Source organism: Elephas maximus, chromosome 24 (genome assembly GCF_024166365.1).
Source record: "Elephas maximus indicus isolate mEleMax1 chromosome 24, mEleMax1 primary haplotype, whole genome shotgun sequence".
Lineage (NCBI taxonomy): Eukaryota > Metazoa > Chordata > Mammalia > Proboscidea > Elephantidae > Elephas > Elephas maximus.
In genome coordinates this window covers 31,380,016-31,399,682 of record NC_064842.1, presented here as the reverse complement: position 1 = coordinate 31,399,682, position 19,667 = coordinate 31,380,016, and the positions used below count along the sequence as shown (strand labels likewise).

At 38.2% G+C, this 19,667-nt stretch overlaps 1 protein-coding gene across 2 annotated transcripts in view; it reads right to left on the bottom strand.

The window, feature by feature from the left end:
• The window catches only part of PCNX2 (pecanex 2), a 360,390-nt gene that overhangs the window by 137,267 nt on the left and 203,456 nt on the right, over window positions 1–19,667 (bottom strand). For both annotated transcript variants that reach the window (XM_049868166.1, XM_049868167.1), the window contains exons 22-23: window positions 6,163–6,271; window positions 454–583 (exon numbers count right to left, since the gene is read on the bottom strand). In XM_049868166.1, coding sequence (XP_049724123.1) covers window positions 454–583; window positions 6,163–6,271 — 239 coding nt within the window. The remainder of the gene's footprint in view (window positions 1–453; window positions 584–6,162; window positions 6,272–19,667) is intronic.

Sequence of the window (19,667 nt, the reverse complement as noted above, 5' to 3'; positions counted from 1 at the left end):
CCTGATAAATGCCTGATAGCAACGGTAAAGGTGGGGGCCGGCCTTCTAAGCAGAGCATTCAGATAATAACAATACCTTGCGTTGTACAAATGATTAATGTGCTCAATGGCTAACCAAAAGGTTGGAGGTTGGGTCCACCCAGAAGTGCCTTGAAAGGAAGTCCTGGCAATCTAATTTTGAAAAAGTCACAGCCATTAAAAACCCTATGGAGCACAGTCCTACTCTGACATACATGGAGGACTGATATTCAGTTGTCAATTTGCAAACAGTCATATTTGGTCCCAAGCCCTCAGACCACAGTACTAAGCAAGGCAATGAATGTGGAGCATCATCAGGAGGACAGTGTGGCCATGCTCCACAGCAGGGCCCAGCATCGAACCAGGAACCTTGCAGTGGAGGAAGGAAAAGCACAAACCTGAGCAAAGGAAGTTAGAATTGACTTTAGGATCTTACTTGTAGTTTTTCTCCCAGAATTTGACTGGCCTGACATATGATGTGATGAAGATGACACTCCCAAGAAATGGGCTTAATGGAGCAGAAAAGATTGAGGTGGCAATCGTTTGAAAGAAAAGCATTGCAGAATCTGAGAATTTTGTGTTAAGGCAAAAAAAGATTTTTTTTCATTGTTATCTTTTTAAATATTATTCCAGCTTTGACTACCTTCATTTAAGCCATTTCCTCACCCAGGAAAGAAAGAAGGATATACACTTAATCTCTCTATGTACATATTTAGAAATATAAAACTTTCAGTAGCATCCTGCTAAGTCTCATCTCAACACCATGTAAATCAAATGACTCTCATAAAAATCCCAGCGGTCTCAGTATGATTCGTGGCACAGATTTAATACCTAAGGAGTGAAAAGAACAGTTTCTTTGTACTAAGTTATCATTAACTGAACAAAACACACTGTGGCACATTTACTAAAGTACTAAATAGTTTTATAAATAATTAAAATGAAATGACACTTCTTAAAATAAACAAACAGCATTGTTTTGGAAGGTATCATCTCTGTTTTATCAAGAGCATTTTTCTATTATTCAAAAATGTATATTGTTTATCATATATTGAACATCAATAGCTCAATTCAGGTCATTCCTGGTTTATAAGCTAAAAACTTATACCCATGAAATTGCAGCATTTTTTTTTACCGAGCCTTTAGCAGTCTTCATGGGTTTCTCACTGGCTTGCCTCAGTCTCTCATACCTGGCTGATCAGAAATGTAATTGCTCAACACTGAAAATAGTTTGGCTGTGACTTTTTGGCTTAGACCCTGCGGCTCTCTAGAAATCTAGGGGAGGTGCCGGATGCAGCCGTCTTCTGTACTGGCCTGGTCCCTCCCCAGTCTCTCTCTGCACCATTAGAGAACTTTGCTCAGCTGTTCATCATGCCCACTTCACTGTGTTGTGGGTTATGGTGGTACCGGGAGTTGGAAGAGCAAGAGGGAACTGAGAGCGAGAATCCATGGGGACGGCAGAGGTCTGCAGAGGGCCAGACTGCCCAGGTCACACACATGAACACCACTCCTTATCCGACGGGGTGAGGATGTGGATTATTCTACTACAAATCTGGTCCAATGTACTGCAAAGTTGACCGTCCCACCTGGAAGGGGTCAAGTGCATCTTTCTCCCTGTTGGACCAATGGGCATCTTATTTCTTTAGCTATGTTCAGAAGGTTCTGGCAGAAAGTGAAAAATAAATCCCTGGCACACACAGGCAGATGATCTCATTATTAAACACTCAGGTTTCTGAGTGCTTGAACATATTGTCACTGACATGGCTTCAAGTTATACAATAAGGGAAGTGGTTGGGGTACGGCTTCCTTAATAGCTTCACTTATATGGAAAATAGAAAAATGGGTGAGCCTTTCCCTCCCTTCATGTAGGTTTAAGCTCAGATTTTTGCTTCAGGGGTAACTATGTCATTTGTCCACCTGCTATTCACGCCCAAACATATTCAGGAGTTAAATGACCCATCCTCCATCAGTAATTCATTCCAGGGTTGAACTGTTTAGGTTTCAAAAAGATTTCTACCGTGATACAGTTTCAATCCAATTCTATTGTTTTGACCTAGGTTCAAACGGAGAACTACAGAATAATACACTACTGTGACATCTACGACCACCCATCAGTTTTCTTTTCACCTGAACACTGTAAATACCTAAATTCCTAGGCCAAAAACCACACCAAATTAGCCCTGTCCCTCGTCACTGGAAGAAAGAGAACTGCATGAGAGACGGCACTGAGAAACTGTACTGAAGAAAAGTTAGAAGGCAGAGTCGGGTCAGAGAGGGTGTTCTCTGAAGGGAGGAGTTGAGAGAAGGTAGGAGGAAGAGGTAAGTTCAAAGTATCAGGTGATCTAGTGTGTGCTGTGCAGCTGGTAGATGAGCCAGGTCAAAACAAGATGGAGTCAGGGCTGGGGGATGTTAGAGGGTCTGGCTTGTTTTTCTTTTCAATTCTAAAAGTTCCCCCAAGATTAAGCTGTATATATATATATAATATATATGTAATATATTTTTTTATATATATAGTATATATACTATAAAAAAAATTTTTTTTATATATATATTATATATATATATTTCCCTCCTGCCTTCGAGTCTTTGCCCCTGGGCTGGTGTGCCCCTTTAGTCTCATTTTGTTTTATACACCTGTCCAGAGGCCATTCTCTTAGGGTTTCTCCAGTCTCTGTCAGGCCAGTAAGTCTGGTCTTTTTTGTGTGTGTGTGAGTTAGAATTTTGTTCTACATTTTTCTCCAGCTATGTCCAGGACCCTCTATTGTGACCCCTGTCAGAGCAGTTAGTGTTGGTAGCTGGGCACCATCTAGTTGTACTGAACTCAGTCTGGTGGAGGCCGTGGTAGATGTGGTCCATTAGTCCTTTGGACTAATCTTTCCCTTGTATGTGTAGTTTTCTTCAATATGCTGTATATTTTTTAAGTGCCAGAAACAATTATCCTGAAATTAAGACTAAGAAACAAATGAGGAAAACACTACTAGCCTACAGATAATGTTCAGTGTGGTAGTAAAGGAAATGAGATTTAATAGGTCAGAGCAGAAATGATGGATGGCCTCAGAGGCTATTTTATTTAGGGAAGACAGAGCATGCTCTTGGCATATATGAAAGATTATGGTTAATCATTGTTGAGAAGGAGGCCCCTTAAGCCCTTTTATTTCTCTTGGTAAGAGGTTAGCCTAAGAGGTTGATTGTGACACTTTTAAAAGCTTCAGATTTGATTGAGACAAGAAGGACCCCAGAGGTCGTGGTCCCCAGACCTTCTGTTAGCCCAAGACAGGAACCATTCCCAAAGCCAATTCTTCAGACAGGGATTAGACTGGACTATGGGATAGTAAATGATACTGGTGAGGAGTGAGCTCCTTGGACCAAGTAGGCACATGAGACTACGTGGGCAGTTCCTATCTGGAGGGGAGATTAGAGGGCAGAGGGGGTCAGAAGCTGACCAAATAGACACAAAAAGAGAGAGTGGAGGGAGGGAGGAGAGCAGCTAGGAGTATATAGCAAGGTGTATATAAATTTTTGTTTGAGAGACTGACTTGATTTGTAAACCTTCACTTAAAGCACAATAAATTCTTTTTTTTAATTCAGGTTTGAGTACATTTTAAATGAAAAAATATCAACATCAATAATTAAAATTAAAAAAAAAAAAATCATTAGAAGCACAGGAAGATATACCAAGCAGAAAGCGGCCTTCCTCATGTGGGCCATTCACAGAGATAATCTAAGTCTTCTTACTTATTAGAAGACAATGGTCTTGCTCCATCTCTACGAATACTAAAAGGGTGAGCATTCCCATCTTTCCCTGGAGGTTACAAGCTCAGAAACTAGCAGAGGCTACTGAGGGAGAAAACATGCTCATACTGAAAAAGCAATTTACTAAACAGTGCCCTGCTGGCCAGAAAGCTAATTCAATTCCAAAACAGAGAAAATTAGTCCCTTCTCAAAGCCAGGATGGAGCTCAGAGTTCCTTAATAGAGTGATAAAATAATTAACATTTCAAAATTACTCAAGAGCCAGGGCCGGCATTTAGGAGCCTGATAGCTTTGTCTTGATGATCTGTAAATCCAGTTTACTCAACTACTTATCTCATTATAGTCTGAGTGATGTGATATTGGACTCCAAGTAGCAAATATCTACTGTTCAAGAACGGGAAGCTTGTATGGGTAACGGCAGGGTGGGGTAAAGGCCTTCTTAGCTGTGGCACAACTGCACTGGTCAGGCTCCACGGGGGTGGATCGTAAGCCTTTGTATCCTAGTAGAAGGGAGGAAGTGGATGTCATTAACAGGGTCAGGAACAAAGCAGAGGGGTTGACTGTTTTAAAATGGAATGACCAATCACTCAATAAAATCCACGTCGCAGATGTGTTCAATTTCTTAAGAGAATGAGTCTACCATCATCAAAGTACTGAGATGCTATCCAGAGTGTATGCAGTCTGAAATAGATGCTAATGCTGCTTTTATTCTTACAGGAAATGATACTAAGAGCCAAATATTACGTGCCAGTGTGTGAGCTCTTAACGTGCATATAGGTCTGGCAGTTGGTGGTTATGACTCCGAGAATGCTCTTAATTCAGCGGGGAAACTACAAGGAGTGATTAGTATTACTGAACTTACCTAACAAGGCATTAACATCAACAGTGAACGCTACAGATACGCATGAGACCAAGTTATGGTAAAATAGGGAATCATAACTTTAAGTCTTAAAATTCTTAGTGCAACTCCTTCAACCACAAATCTGCATTAAACTAATAATTTTCATTTAACAAACATGTTTTAAATCCTGGGTAGGGAACCTTAGACACATGTCAGAAATAAAAATCACCTCAATCATTCACCTTACTGTTTCTGTTTTTAAAGGAGCCTGTTTAGGAAAACTAAAATTACTGGCATTAGATCAAATGACTGTGGTTAAAGAAAAAAGTGTAGTGTACAAGCTCATGCTTCTGCAAATATTTTTTTTTTCTTAGCTTGTTCTGCCATATAACCTGGAAAAACTTTAAAAACATCACTGCAGGTCTAAGAATGGGGACATGGAACAATGCGTCTTATGAGGCCCACTCTTGGTATGCTTAATTTTTTTTTTTTTTTAAACAAATGAGCCCAGAGGAGAGCATTAAAAAAAAAAAAAAAACTAGAGCATATTATCACTTAATAATGATCCCAAGTATGTTTCTATCCCTGTGCACAAAGTTCAGATCCCAGTGATTCCTTATGAATTAACTTAACAGCCTTGTGTAAATTTCATATATAAGTAAGTTCCGAGTAGTCATTTCAACTAGCTAATAGCACCCACACTGGGATACCAGAGCCTAGAACTGTAACTCTCACATACAAGTGGACACCAGAATCACCAGGAAAGCTTGTGAAGATGTAGATTCTTGGACCCTACACTCTGAAATTTTGATTTAGAAAGTATGCCCCGAGCTCAGTAATCTACTTATTTAACAATCTCCACCAGAGATTTTGATGCAAGTGGCCCCTGAATGCTTAAAAAGTATAAATTCACTGCAAAGGAAAATCTTTTGTAGGTAAATTTTAGGCCTGACTCAAAAAAATATTTTATTAGTCTCATGTTCCCTCTGTCATATATATATGTGTGTGTGTCTGTCTGTATGTACGCAACTACAAAACAAAACCAAAATTGATCTTTTTAATCTAGTTGGACAATTCTGTTTCTGTCTAATTCTCAGTTTTGAATATTACTCAAGTATATGCTAAGCACATTATATCAAATATAATATTATATAATCTATAATATTATTTATATTGAATGCATCAACCCTATCTTCAATGTTTAATAACTGCAAATTGATTTGCACTATTTTGCATAAGTCAACTGAGTCATTTTGGCAGGAACTTCCCATTTAAAAGGCAGGATATCTTAGAGCATATCTGGGCATGGGAAATGGAAAGATCACAAAATAAAAGTAACTCCTGAATACGCATTAAGAAGCAGGAAGAGTTTAAAATTAAGAAACATCTTTTAAGGCTAAGTAGCCTAAAGGGAATCCAAAGTGCCTCCCCACGTTCCCATTAAAATGTAATCTTAAAGACCTTAAAATCTTTTATTGCCAGGGTCCAATGAAAAGCTTGCATCTATAAAACATGAATCTCAGCTTGCAGGTGGAAACAGGAGCAGAAAGGATACGAGGGATTGCGAACAGCTGAGCAAACACATGAAATGAAGAACCCCAAGCCATCTGCCAAGGAGCCACATATGTCATGATGAACTGTAACTTGTGAAGCAGGTCTCCAAGCTGAAAGTAAAAAAAAGAAAGATTCGTCAGAGCTGACAACAGCAACTGTGGTAGCTGCATCAAGGTCATTTAAAGCACGGTATCAGGCAAGCACAGTGAAACCAGTGCTTGCCCTTTCACTCGTCCCTCCCTTTGTCCTACCTGCGATGCAGACGTTTTGTGATATCTTAAAAACCACAACAGGCTGATCAGGAGAAACCCTGTCTGGCTAAGTGTTCATTTAATTACTTCACCCTGTAAAGATGACGGATCTCTCTATCTTTCGGGGAAGGACAATCACGACTTGATATCCTCTCCTTCATATTGGGTCTTTTAGAGAGAGATTCATACAAAAACCTATCATCACTGACATTGTTGAGATTTTTGTGTATTTATTACATCTTACATCTTCAGGTACTCTTGCTGGAGAAACTAAGTCCATACTACTGAATTACAAGTTAAAATGTACTTTAGAAAGCCAAGATAGGATACGGAAGCTGTTACATTTGCTAGACAAGCCAGCACCAAAAAAAAAAAAAGAGGTCTGGGGTGAGATAGGGAGGGACATATGTGGAGTGAGAATGAGCATACATGAGAATGTGCTGAGAAGGATGGAGAAGGACAGGGTGTTCTGGCTGTGGATCTCTGCTTTGCAGTAAGAAGTGATTGATCAATCCAGATGCAAAGTGTTACTGCTTCCACTTCCAAATGTGGTAAGCAAGTATTCTACCGGAGGGTTCAAAAAAATCCACATACATGCTTTATAAATAATGGAAACTTCAAAGGGCAGGAAGTGTTTATTTCCAGGCTGACTAGTATATGAGACAATAAAATACCTTCACCAAAACCACTGATGTTAAAAGAGAAGAAAAATAGAATATTTAAGTAGGCTCTGATAGATATGACACAGAAAATCAGAAGACCATAATGAAAAGTCAGTTGGAAAACAGTGTTATTAAAGAATGGTTCAAGGAATCAAGATAATTTAGCTCTTCAGTGAAAAGGCAACCTTACGATTTTAGCATCAAAAGACGAGTGACTTTAAATTGTTCAATAATTGTTCAAGTGTAATAAGGAAAAATTAGATTAATTAGAATATTTTCCAAATCTTCCCCTCATTTTCTTGCCTTACTCAATTCTCACAATATCCTGGTTTTGGAGGAAAACTTCCAAGTAGAATTAGACATTGATGGACAGAGGATAGGAGATAAACCAAGGATAAGATTTCTTTCAAAGTCACAGCAAACATGTGGAATCCTTAAGAAGTCACAGGCATCTGGTTATGTATAGAGTCCCTTGGGTCTACATGTGTCCAGTGGGGACTCTAGTTGCAGACCTAGCAATGAATTGTAGTTGAGAGCTGAAGAATTACAGGTAGAGAGAAGAGAAGGAAGAGTGGCAGAGGGAGAGAGAGACAAGGAGAGAGGCAGAGGGGTGATACTGAAGAAACAGGGAAAGTAGGGAGAACACAGGGAGAGTGGGAAAAGAAAAGAAAAGGGAACTGTAAGAACACGAATGCTGGGGAAGGAAAAGAGGTGTTTGTTTTGCTAATAGCTTTTCACTTCTTTACTCTTGCTCACTTGCATCAACCACAGAGGGTGGATCTCAGCTGGCTTCCAAATTCTTGGAGAAAGGCCACCTTTGTTTTAATCCTGGGGTTGGTTTGAGCCTCCTGAATCCATTCTGGATAGAATTCCATAGCCCCCAGGGCCTTTGAGAGTCTGACAATTGAGAAGAGAGTATTTTACTCTATCAGCTTGAACTCCCAAGTCTTAGGTTCACACAAAAAAACTGTCATTTACCCCTAGTTTTTTGCCAGCTGATAGGTGACTTGTATAGACTGAGAGACTGGCAGCTATAACACAGCTCAAACTCTTGATTCATTTCTGTTAAAAGATATGATTTCCTTTAAAAGCCAATACCATTTCCTTTCATCCTCCCCATTAACCCCATCCTAGGAGGAAGGTGCCGATTACATAAAAGAAGACATTTAAACACATGATTTCTAGAGTACATCAAAACCAAAAGTCCTGAGATGTGGTGGTGGGACTCTCTTCTATTAACTTGCTTATTTATGCCTAACCAAACTTTATCAGACAAGATCTCTGGATTTGAAACCCTCTTAGTCTTCCCATTGTTAAGAATCCTTAGAACAGGTATTGAGAATTAACCTTGTGACTCATGCCTAGGTGAAAATTACAAGCATGAACAAGATTGCCTTAGATGATGGATGGCCCCCAAATGCCCTAAAAATGAATCCCGGGTTATAGAAGGCTGTCCCTGTTGAGCTTCCAGTGTATGACTGTATCCTGGGAGGCTTTTAAAGCACCTTCTGAAAAAGCTGATAAGTAGGCCAGGCATAGCAACTACAGCGAGACAGGCAGCCCCAGGGAAAGCCTTATCTGCAAGTTTAAAGCTCTAACAAGTTAAACTTTGCTGCATTACAATTAAATGAATCTATTACAATTATTTTTTGCTTAGCACAGCAAGTTGTATTTACACATAAGCAAAGCCAGCAATCAGACATCTAAGGAGGCCAAACACAAGCACGCTCATGCTCTAATTGCAGCCAAGGAAGGCCCCAGATACCGTCATTCTTTTCCTATGTCTCCCTTTGCCTCATTTTTTCTCCCACTAGTATTGCAAAGAATAAAATAAGTGCTTTGTAAAAGATTTTTAATATGAAGCTTACAAAATAGACTGCTATTCTTAATCATTGGAGAAGTCCAATCTCCCAAATGCTGGTTCTTTACATATAGCACAATAATTAAAGTCTCGCCATGAAGTCCACGAGAAAAAAAGCTGTCCTGAGACAAGACAGATACCAACACAGCGTAATGCTTAAGACTCTGGACTTAACAGCACCCTGCCTGGGTTTGAATCCCAGCTCCACCTCTGTTGATGAGTTTTTGCGTCTATAGAACGGGGATAATAACAGTACCTCCTTATAGTGATGTATTTAGAACAGTGCAGAGCAATAGTAAGTGCTACGGAACAGTTTGATAAATACCTGATAGGACAAGTGGATATCTATATACTTAGTTCAGAATCAGATAAATTTAGAGCCCTGCCCCACACACAAATTGAAAATTACCAAGTCTAGCCCCTCTTATTTTTCAGAAGAGGAAGCCACAGTCCGATAGGTTAACTAGATTGTTTAAGTCAGAAGGTATTTATTGGTCCATTTGAAACCAGAGGTCTAAGCTCCTGATTCTCAGTCAATGATATTTTTACTATCAAACCTTGCCATGTCTCTGTGAGGGCACAGGCCTTCCGGCAAACTACAGCAACAGGAAAAACCTGCCTGACGTGCAGCAGCTGAGGAAAGGCCTTCCTGCTGACAGCAGAGGGGCAGGATCACAGGCTTGGACATGACCAAAGCATTGTGACTGCTGCCACTACCAGGGACTTGTCCTACCAGGTGCACAGTGATGAAGTGCTATGAGCCACCCTGGAATGCCCTCTTCAGTATGAATATCCAATTAATAAAGCACAATGCCACCCAACAAGCCTGGTGACACTCAAGTCCTGGGGCTGTTTCTCTGAAAGGCAGGCGGCTGGGTTAGCTGTGCTTCTTGAATGTACAGCTCCAAAAAGACTGATTTGACTTACACATGTTATTCTTAACAATTTGGGGAGGCATGATTCAGGTTAAAGAGACTTAATTTCCTATTTCCCCTTTACACTTTTCTTTTCAAGGGTGAAATCGAGTGAAAGAATGAAAATTACATAAGTGTCAAAAAATGATTTCTGGTACAAAAGGAAACCTAAGTATTGACCATAATTGAAAAACATGTATGAAGTGGCATTTCATGCACCATCTTAGGCCATCGCGTATAAAATAATGACATGCTTAAGAGTATGAAAACAGCAACACCAGCACCGTTATAGTAAACACAGCCACATAGCAGTTTAGCATTAAATTTAAGTACTTTAAGGAGAAATACCATTTGGACTAGATATAAGCAGGTTTCATACAGCTATTATTTCCACCTCCTTAGACAGTTTGAGGTCTCTCTTTTTATTATCTCACTCCTAATGTTCTACTTCCAAGACTTTAAATCTCAGCCCTATTACTGCATAATAAACTTCAAGAATTTAGGAAGTTGTGTATGATTATCAAAGAAAGCAAAATTATTTGCTTTTTTTTTTCCCCCATTGAAAACAGTGAAAAGAATGAAGAAAGTCACAACTGAGTCATTTTGGCAGTTTCCCAAGGAAAGACACCATAAATACTCTCGTTTTAATGACCTATTTTGAAAATATCTTTTCAATTAGGCATAGATACACTGCTCTATCTCTGCTGTAGATAGGAAACCCAATCTGCGTACATCTACAAACAATTTTAAGAGAAATATCATCAAATAAAGATGACCCCAACACATTTGCTTGTAATACATTCTGAAATAAAGCATGTGCCATCTTTATTTTGGGAAACCCTTCTCCCCGGTGAAATAGCCAACCACTTATTGAATGCTTTTATATTTGGGCATTGTCTTAGAGAGCTAAACATATATTGTCCCATTTAATAAAAGTGCATTTTTCCCTTCTCAATCCCAATCATACATTTTCTCCTCTTGCTACAGCCTTAACTAATTTCCCAGATTAGTTCTTTCACTTGGCATTTTTGGCATTTTGTTGCCAGATTCAAGTAATTTCCTTTGTGGAAAGATACACACTTCAGTAAACTTCACACCACACTTGAGATTACTGGTGTTTGAACTTGAAGGAGCATGCAACTCTGAAGGGAATCACAGAAATTAGCTGCTGAAATAAAGGTGAAATGAACTCAAAGAGAGGGATCACTGAAGGAGCTGAGGCTCGTGAATGCTTGGAAAGAAGGTAGACAAGATGGAAAGAAACTTGGAGTTTCATGGGAGAACATTTTAATGAATTCAGGCAGGAGTCCAGCTGAGGGACTAAAAACTAGTCTAAAGGAGTCGAGGAAATGTATCGGACTTTTTGAGGCACAGGTGGTGAAGTGGGGAATAGAAAAACATTCAAGAAGAAATGGAAAAAGCAAATTTATTGAGGTCTCAAATGCGGGGCACCATTTTTATAGAATGACGGATATCAGAAAACTAAATTTTAAGATATTATACTTAAGCATAAATATTGTCAAATAGAGGATGACAATATTAGATAAAATTTTTTGAGTTATTCAGGCATATAACTGGTCACTAGAGTGAATCTCAGAAAGTTAGAAACATATTTTACCTCAATAAACAATGTGTGTTGGTGGACCATTAAACAGCACACATCAGGCTTAGCAAACTACTGACAAGTTTCAGGGAGCAAGGTAATGACAAAAGGCTAGCATCCCAGTACAAAAATTATATAAATACTATAAAATGTTGTGAGAAATTTTTAATTAATAGACAAACTCAAAAGAAGCAAAAAAAAAAAAAAAACCCAACAGTTAGAACCACATAACCAAACCCAGTGCCGTCAAGTCGATTCCGACTCCTAGTGACCCTATAGGACAGAGTAGAACTGCCCCACAGAGTTCCCAAGGAGCACCTGGCGGATTCGAACTGCCGACCCTTTGGTTAGCACTCATAGCACTTAACCATTACGCCACCAGGGTTTCCTAGAACCACATAAAAAAAAAAAAAGTTTAAAATGAGAATACTAAGTGTGAACTGACACCTTGACTATTCCACAAGAACACAAATATGGACACAGGCCCTAGGAGCTGGGGACATGAGTTTTAATAGACTTAAAATGTTGCTATATCCATAAAAAATAAAGTAGAAAAATTCCACCCACCAGTACTGGGAAAAAGCAAGAAAGTTTGTCTTCTTCCTGCTGTGGGATAGAGGAAAATCACCCACAATACACCAAAACCTCAAGCCAACGTAATGCAGGGGAGTGGGTTTTAAACTTAAGCTATTCTAGTAGAGCAGGAATGCAAAACCAGGAAATTAACATAAGGAATAATGTGGAATGGCAAAAGTAAATGCAAAAACAGTATTCAGAGATATTTCCACAATCAGAACATATGTGACATACACACACACACAAACAACAACATCCCGCTGAAGCTCAGTTCATGATAAAATTACAAGCAATATAGGGAAATGGGCAAAATGAGAAAAAGTCAGCAGATGCAATACACAGGATATTTAGCATTTCAAGAATTTGAGGTAATACTAAAATATGAAAAAGTCTAAATAAATAAAGATCCAACAGGAAAAAAAAATACTCAATAATAAGACTACCATAGAAAAAAATGAACAAATGGACTTGAAAAACTACCAGATCATCAAAATCAAGTAACCAAATCCATTGGCGCTGAGTCGATTCCAACTCATAGTGACCCTATAGGACAGACAGGCACTGCCCCATAGGGTTTCCAAGGAGCACCTGATAAATTTAAACATCGACCTCTTGGTAGCAGCCAAACTCTTAACCACTGTACCACCAGGGCCCCTACCATAATATAAAAAAAAAAAAAAAATTTTTTTTTTTTTTACATAATATAGAAGTAGAAAAATAAACAATTAAAATAAAACCTCCAGGAAATGATTAAAAAACAAATCAGTTATAGCAAAACAGAAAATTAGAGAAATGCAAGGTACAAACTACCTAGAACACAACACATAGAGATGAAAAAATAAAAAATACGAGGGGCTAAAAAACATAGACAATAGAGTAAGAAGATATAGTGTACATCCAATTAGAGTTCCAGAAGGAAAGTATAGAGAGAAAGAGGAGAGGAAATATTTGAAGAGTGAATGGCTCAGAATTTTTCAGAATTGGAGAAAGCATGAGTCCTTGGGTTGGAAGAAGCACATCAAGACCTGCACAGGATAAATAAAGAGAAACCCATACCTGGCTGCACGTGGAAGTGAAAACGCATAACATCAAAATCTTTCCTAAAGATCACCTCCAAAGGAATCACATGGATAGTGGGCTTCTCATTAGTAAAGTACATGCCAGAAGACAGTGAAAGAATGTTTTCAAGGTGTTAGGAAATAATATCAAGTCAGAATTTGGACACAACTCCACTATCATTTAAGTGTGAGAGAAAATTAAACATTTTGGGAAGGAGGGCTTACAACAACACAAATGGAGTATCTTACAGTTTTGGAGGTCAGAAGTCTGAATGTGGGTTCACTGAGCTAAAATCAAAGTGTCAGCAGGGCTTAACTCTCCCTGGAGATTCTAGGAGAGAATCCATTTCCTTGCCTTTTCCAGGTTCTAGAAGCCACCTACATTCCTTGACTTGTGGCCCCTTCCTCAATCTTCAAAACCAGCAATGTCAGGCCAAAAATGAACTTTTTGGACAAAGACTGAAAGAATTTACTACTCACAGAATTTTCAGAAAGAACAATTAAAGAATGTATATCAGTAAAAATGAAATTTAACCCTGGAGAAAAAAATGAATATAAGAATAATGACGAGAAAATAAACGACTAAAGTGCTAGAATATAAATATGAGAATTACTTATTAAAACCATCATAAACATAATTACTATTTGAAGGTGGTATCAAGTATTAGATACCATACGTACGGAAGATGGGGTAGGGGAATTAGAATAAAGTCCTTGTATTGTTTGGGAGGAGGAAAGAGATTTTAATTAATTAATTTTATGTTACATCAAGTGTGCTTATTAAGAATTTAAAAGCAACCATTAAACTGCTAATGCTTGCAAACTTTAATTTGCATCAGAATCACTTACAGAACTTGTAAAATAAAGATGCTGGGTCCTACTCGCAGAGGGCTGATTTAATAGGTCTGGGGTGAGGCCCCCAAATTTGCATTTCTAGTAACTTTCTAGGTGATACTGATGCTGCTCGTTCAGAGACCATAAGTTTTATGCAACGGCACTAAAGGACTAGAAACACAATAATCAATTTCCAAAGCACTGAGTTGGAATCAACTCAACGGCAACGGGTAAGAGGTAAAAAGGGGATTAAAATTCATTCGATTCAATAGAAGACAAGACCAAAAGATGACAGAGAGGAGCAAAAAAACAACAGTTAATCAATTATTATTATTATCTATGCTTTATCCATTAATTAAGAATAAATAATAAAATGTTAGAGAATATTTGGAAATGAATGACAATGAAAATCAGTAGTACAAATCAAAATTAGCGAGACACAGCTAAGGTAATTCCTAGATGGAAAAATATGGCTTTAAGTGTGCATTTAAGGAAATTTTCACAATTTTTACTATGAGGCTATTTTTTACACAAAAATTAGGCAAGAAGATAATGAGAAACAAAATACAGATGTTCTTGGCTATGAACAAAAATGCTCCATAAAATATTTAAAAATGAATCTATAAATGTATAAAAATACACCATGATCAAATTTGGTTCCTCTCATAATTGTTTAATATTAGGAAAATGTTCACGTAACTCACAAAATAGAGAAACTACATGATCAGTTCCACTGACACACGAATGATGTTGAAAAATTAACTCAATACGCACTTATAAAAATCCCTTTCAAGTTAATAATAAAAGAGATTTTGTTTAACCTAAAGGTATCAATGCTAAATTTCAGCAAACACCATATTTAATAGGAAAATATCAGAATTATTCAGGCAGAGGATATCAAGAAAGAGAAATGTGAATGACCTAACAGGAAAGTGAAAATTAAACCATTAAGTGAGACCAAAATCTAAGGAGGGAACAAGGAGCCAGGGTAATAGTTCATCATCTGTGAAGTGCAGTTTCGGAAGTTGTAACCAAGAGGAGAAAACAGGGATAATCCAAGGATATGAGTACCCAGCAGGGGCAGGCTACTTAGGCAAATGAAGGCAGTACTAATGAAGGGAAATTTAACGAGCCCTGATTCTTTGATTAGCCAACCTTATGCATCTAGACCCCTAGGAGAACACAACAGACAGAAAATATTAGTTAGGTTCATATTTCATAACCAATTAGTGCATCCATAAATGCAAATGAAGTCACCATTGCACATTAAAATTTTATAATCTACTAAGACGTAGCAAAAAGGCTCTAGTCTAAACCTCTAGGAATGAACTGTAATCTGCACTTGTATGCGTATGTGTGTGTGTGCTGGGCAGTGGGGGTATAGGCTAAGAGTATTGTATCCTTATACCCCTTGCCACTGAGTTGATTCCAACTCAAAGGGTCATTGAAGAAGGAGGCAAGAGTGAACTTCAATAAGGAAGAAACAGGAGATAATAAAAGTAACCAGTAAAAAGAGGGTGACCTCTATTCTGTTAACCTGGAGTGAAATGGTAGAAATAATATAGTTTATACACACATTCTATCTTCCTTTTCAATTTCTTAATCCTTAAAACTCCATGTATTAGCCTTTACTAATTACTCTATACATGGCACAGTTTTTTCATCTTTGTTTTGGATTTTATTTAGTACTCTCTTCCCTGTGAAGAAAAGGCAGCTTCCTGGATTCTGTGTTTGGAAGGCTTCCTCCCTCTCAAAGATTTTTTTTTTATAGTCCTTTGAGTGGTAAGTTCTGCCCTCAGGAAGGAAGTGAGAGAGCCAAGTTCATAAGCCTCCTATCCCCCACTTTGCTGCTGCTTTCACCCATAGAGTATTTTAGCAAGAAAAACAAATAGTGCTAATATAAACAGCTATAAGGCAGTTTTTCTTCCATCTCTTTTTTAATTCTCTCCTAGCATACCCACCTACGTACCACCTGGATAACTAATTTATATACTCTCTTGAAGTTTTTATGTTTGTAATAACATTCTATTAATCACATTGGAATGAGGTGATTGGTACAGTGATTTTTTTTCATATAACTGAAGTTTTCTGCTTTAGGTACCTAAACTTCAAAAATTTATGTTTTTTTTTTTTTTAATTAAAAAGTAATACAGGTTCACTTTAAAAATATCTAATAGTGCAGGATCACATACAGCATAAAGATGAAATAATACAGAATTTCATCAAATGTAAAGTGGAAGCTCCTGTCATTCCTCCCACTCTGATCTAACTTCCAGTCCTAGCCACAGTTGGAGGAGTTATCCTTCCAAGCCTTTTCTGCACACACACACGTACATGCATACACACATGCATATATATGTGAACCCTTTTATTTAAACTGGATTAATAATCTATGCTGTTCTGAAACTTGATTTCTCTACCTCACATCATGGACATTGTTCGCATTGGTATAAATTTCTCTACCTCAAACCTAACCAGCTGCACAGTACGGTGCTGTGGCTATCCATCTGGTGTACTGCCTCAGCCTGTGTCAAGGCCACTAGGGTGGAACTTGATCTATGTGGGGCCAATCATATTTGACACTCTCCTCCAAACCCTATAACTGATATAGGGTAAGCACTTGACCCAAATGGTGCCAGCAATTCTGCATATTCTACAGGATTGAGATGCAGATGATAGGGAAAGCATGTTATTTCTATCAGAGTCATTATATTAGGCTTCTGGCTTCTTTCATAGAAGAAAACTGTATGAAGAATGAAGCCACGCAGAATCAAGCAAAGACAAACACAGAAGAGAGATATAAAAAGGCAGTCTTATTAACACAGTTTGCCTTGAATATGGCGGCTATGTCTAAAGTGAAAGCCACACTTGGGTATCCCAGTTACGTGAAACAATATATTTCCAATTTTAAGTTGGGTTTCTATCACTTGCCATCAGAAGATCCTCACTAACATATCAAATTTATCAAAATTTTCATTAAAAGTAAAAAGTAGTTGAAAAGGCTTCTGATTTCTGCTCTGGAATATGGAAAACTGGAAACAGCATTGCTCCCACCCTTACAATAAAAAAGAGCTAGGCAAAATAAATTCATTATTTGTTTTTTTATCCCAATGGAATATGGGGTGTAGAGCATCTATGTTGCCCCAAATCAATGCAGAGCCAGGAACCTGCAGTCAGAGAGGAGCACCCATTCACCTGGGGTAAACCAAAAACCAAACCCATTGCCATTGAGTAGATTCCGACTCATAGCAACCCTATAGGACAGGATAGAACTGCCCCATAGAGTTTCCAAAGAGCGCCTGGTAGATTCGAACTGCCAACCTTTCGGTTAGCAGCCATAGCACTTAACCACTAGGCCACCATGGTTTTCTCATCTGGGGTAAATAGATGAAACCAAATTCTGGCAGGAAGAGTTCAGCTAAAAGATTAAATGACGGATTCGTGAAGGTCAAATGTGGGCTGGTGGGACAGTGAAATTTCAGGCTCTCTCCCCATAAACTATACTGTACGCTCACAGAAAAGACTGGATAGAACCCTAAGAAAGTGTCTGATGTGGAACAGATCTGAAGGAAGAAAACGGCATACATACAGAGGGGCACAAAAGTCTGTTAGACCCCTTTCTCCGCTGTCCTCTATAGAATTAAAAAAACAGCATTTTATTCTGTAGAGAAAAGGGCAACAAACACTTTCATCTTCAGGGCACCAGCAAAATCTCACTGCTACTTACAAAGGTAAGAATTACAGAAGATTTTTCATCAGAAACAATGCAAGCCAGAGGCAATGGAGTAACACTGTTAAAATGTTAAAAGGAGAAAATAATGCCAACACAGAATTCTATACCCAGTGAAATATCTCTCAAAATGAAAGAGGGAATAAAGACTTTTTCAGGCAAACAAAACTGACAGAATTCATTGCTAACAGACTTACACTACAAGAACTGTTCAAACAGGTTATTCAGGCAGAGGAAATATGAAAGTCAAGAAACTTGGATCTAAAAAAGACATACAGAACATCAGAAATGGAATAAATGATGATGAAATAAGATTCACCTTTTAACATGTTTCATTGCTCTAAAAGCTGTCTGAAGTAAAAACAGTAGCCATGTATCATATGTTTGTAGCATGTAAAAATAAACTGGAAGCCAACAATAGCACAGAGGATGCAAGGGAGGAATTAGGACTTATCCTGTTAAAGGTTCATGTACTACGCATGATGTAGTGTAATATTTGAAGGTAGCTTCAAAAAAAAAAATTTTTTTTTCAGATGAATTAAAATTTTATATTTTTAATGTTAGAGCAATGACTTAAAAAAGAAAAAAAAAGAGGTACAAATAATAAGTCAGTTTTGTTGTTCTGGGCTGTTGAGTTTATTTTTGACTCACACCAAACCTACATGACAGAGTAGAACTGCCCCATAGGGTTTTCTAGCCTGTAATCCTTTTTTTTTTTTTTTAATATAATTTTATTTATTTTGTTATTGCTATTGAGAATATACACAGCAAAATATACACCAATATGACAGTTTCCACACGTGCCATTTAGGGACACCGATTACATTCTTCAAGTTGTGCATTCTCACTCTCCTTTTCTGAGTTGTTCCTCCTCCATGAACATAAATTTACTGCCCCTAAGATTCCTATCTAATCTTTTGAGTTGCTGTTGTCAATTTGATTCCATATAGATGGCTCTTAAAAGAGCATAATGCTCAAGGTATACATTTTTTACTAGCTAAGCTAAACCATTGTTTGGTTTTAAGAAGACTTTAGGGGATATTTTTGGTTTAAGGTTTAAAGATTATCTCAGGCCAACAGATTCCGGGGTTCACCCAACCTTCATGGCTCCAGGAAGTCTGGAGTCCCTGAGAATTTAATATTCTGTTCTAGGCTGTAATCTTTACAGGTGCAGATCACCAGGTGTAATCTTTACAGGTGCAGATCACCAGGTGTAATCTTTACAGGTGCAGATCACCAAGTCTTTCTGCCGTAGAGCCACTGAGTGGGTCTGAACTGCCAACCTTTTCATTAGTAGCCAAGCACTTAACTGTTGTATCACCAGGGCTGCTGAATAAGATAATAGAGGAAATAAAATGGAATTAAAAAGTGGTTCAAAATGATATGCCCTCTGAACTTTCCCCTGCCACCTTTCCCTTACTGCCCGGCTCCCACAATAGTCAGTATATAATTTCATGTCACATGGAAAGTAGTACAGCATTCTGGTGACAGCATGGGCTTTGGAGTCAGATAGACCTGGGCTCTTATCCCATCTCTGCCTCTCACTAGTTGTGTGACCTTGGATAAGTTACTTAACACTCCATTGAACCTTAGTTTTCTCATATACAAAACAGTTATGGTAACGTCACCTACCTCATAAACTTATTGTGAGGATAAAATGAGATATTCTATGCAAATTTTTTAGCTCAGGACCTGGCATATAATAAGTGCTCAGTAAATGTTGATTAGGAGTCCTTGGGTGGTCAAATGGTTAACACATTCAGCTGTTAACCAAAGGGTTGAAGGTTCAATTCCACCTAGAGGCACCTTGGAAGAAAGGCCTGGATATCTACTTCTGAAAAGCCAGCCATTGAAGACCCTTTGGAGCACAGTTCTACTCTGACGCACAAGGTCGCCATGAGTCAGAATTAACTTGATGGTTAACTGGTAAATATAGGTTATTTTAATTACTTCATTTATGACATTGTTTCTAAATTATTTTTTATGTGTCTGTCTCTCCCTCCGAAACCCTGGCATA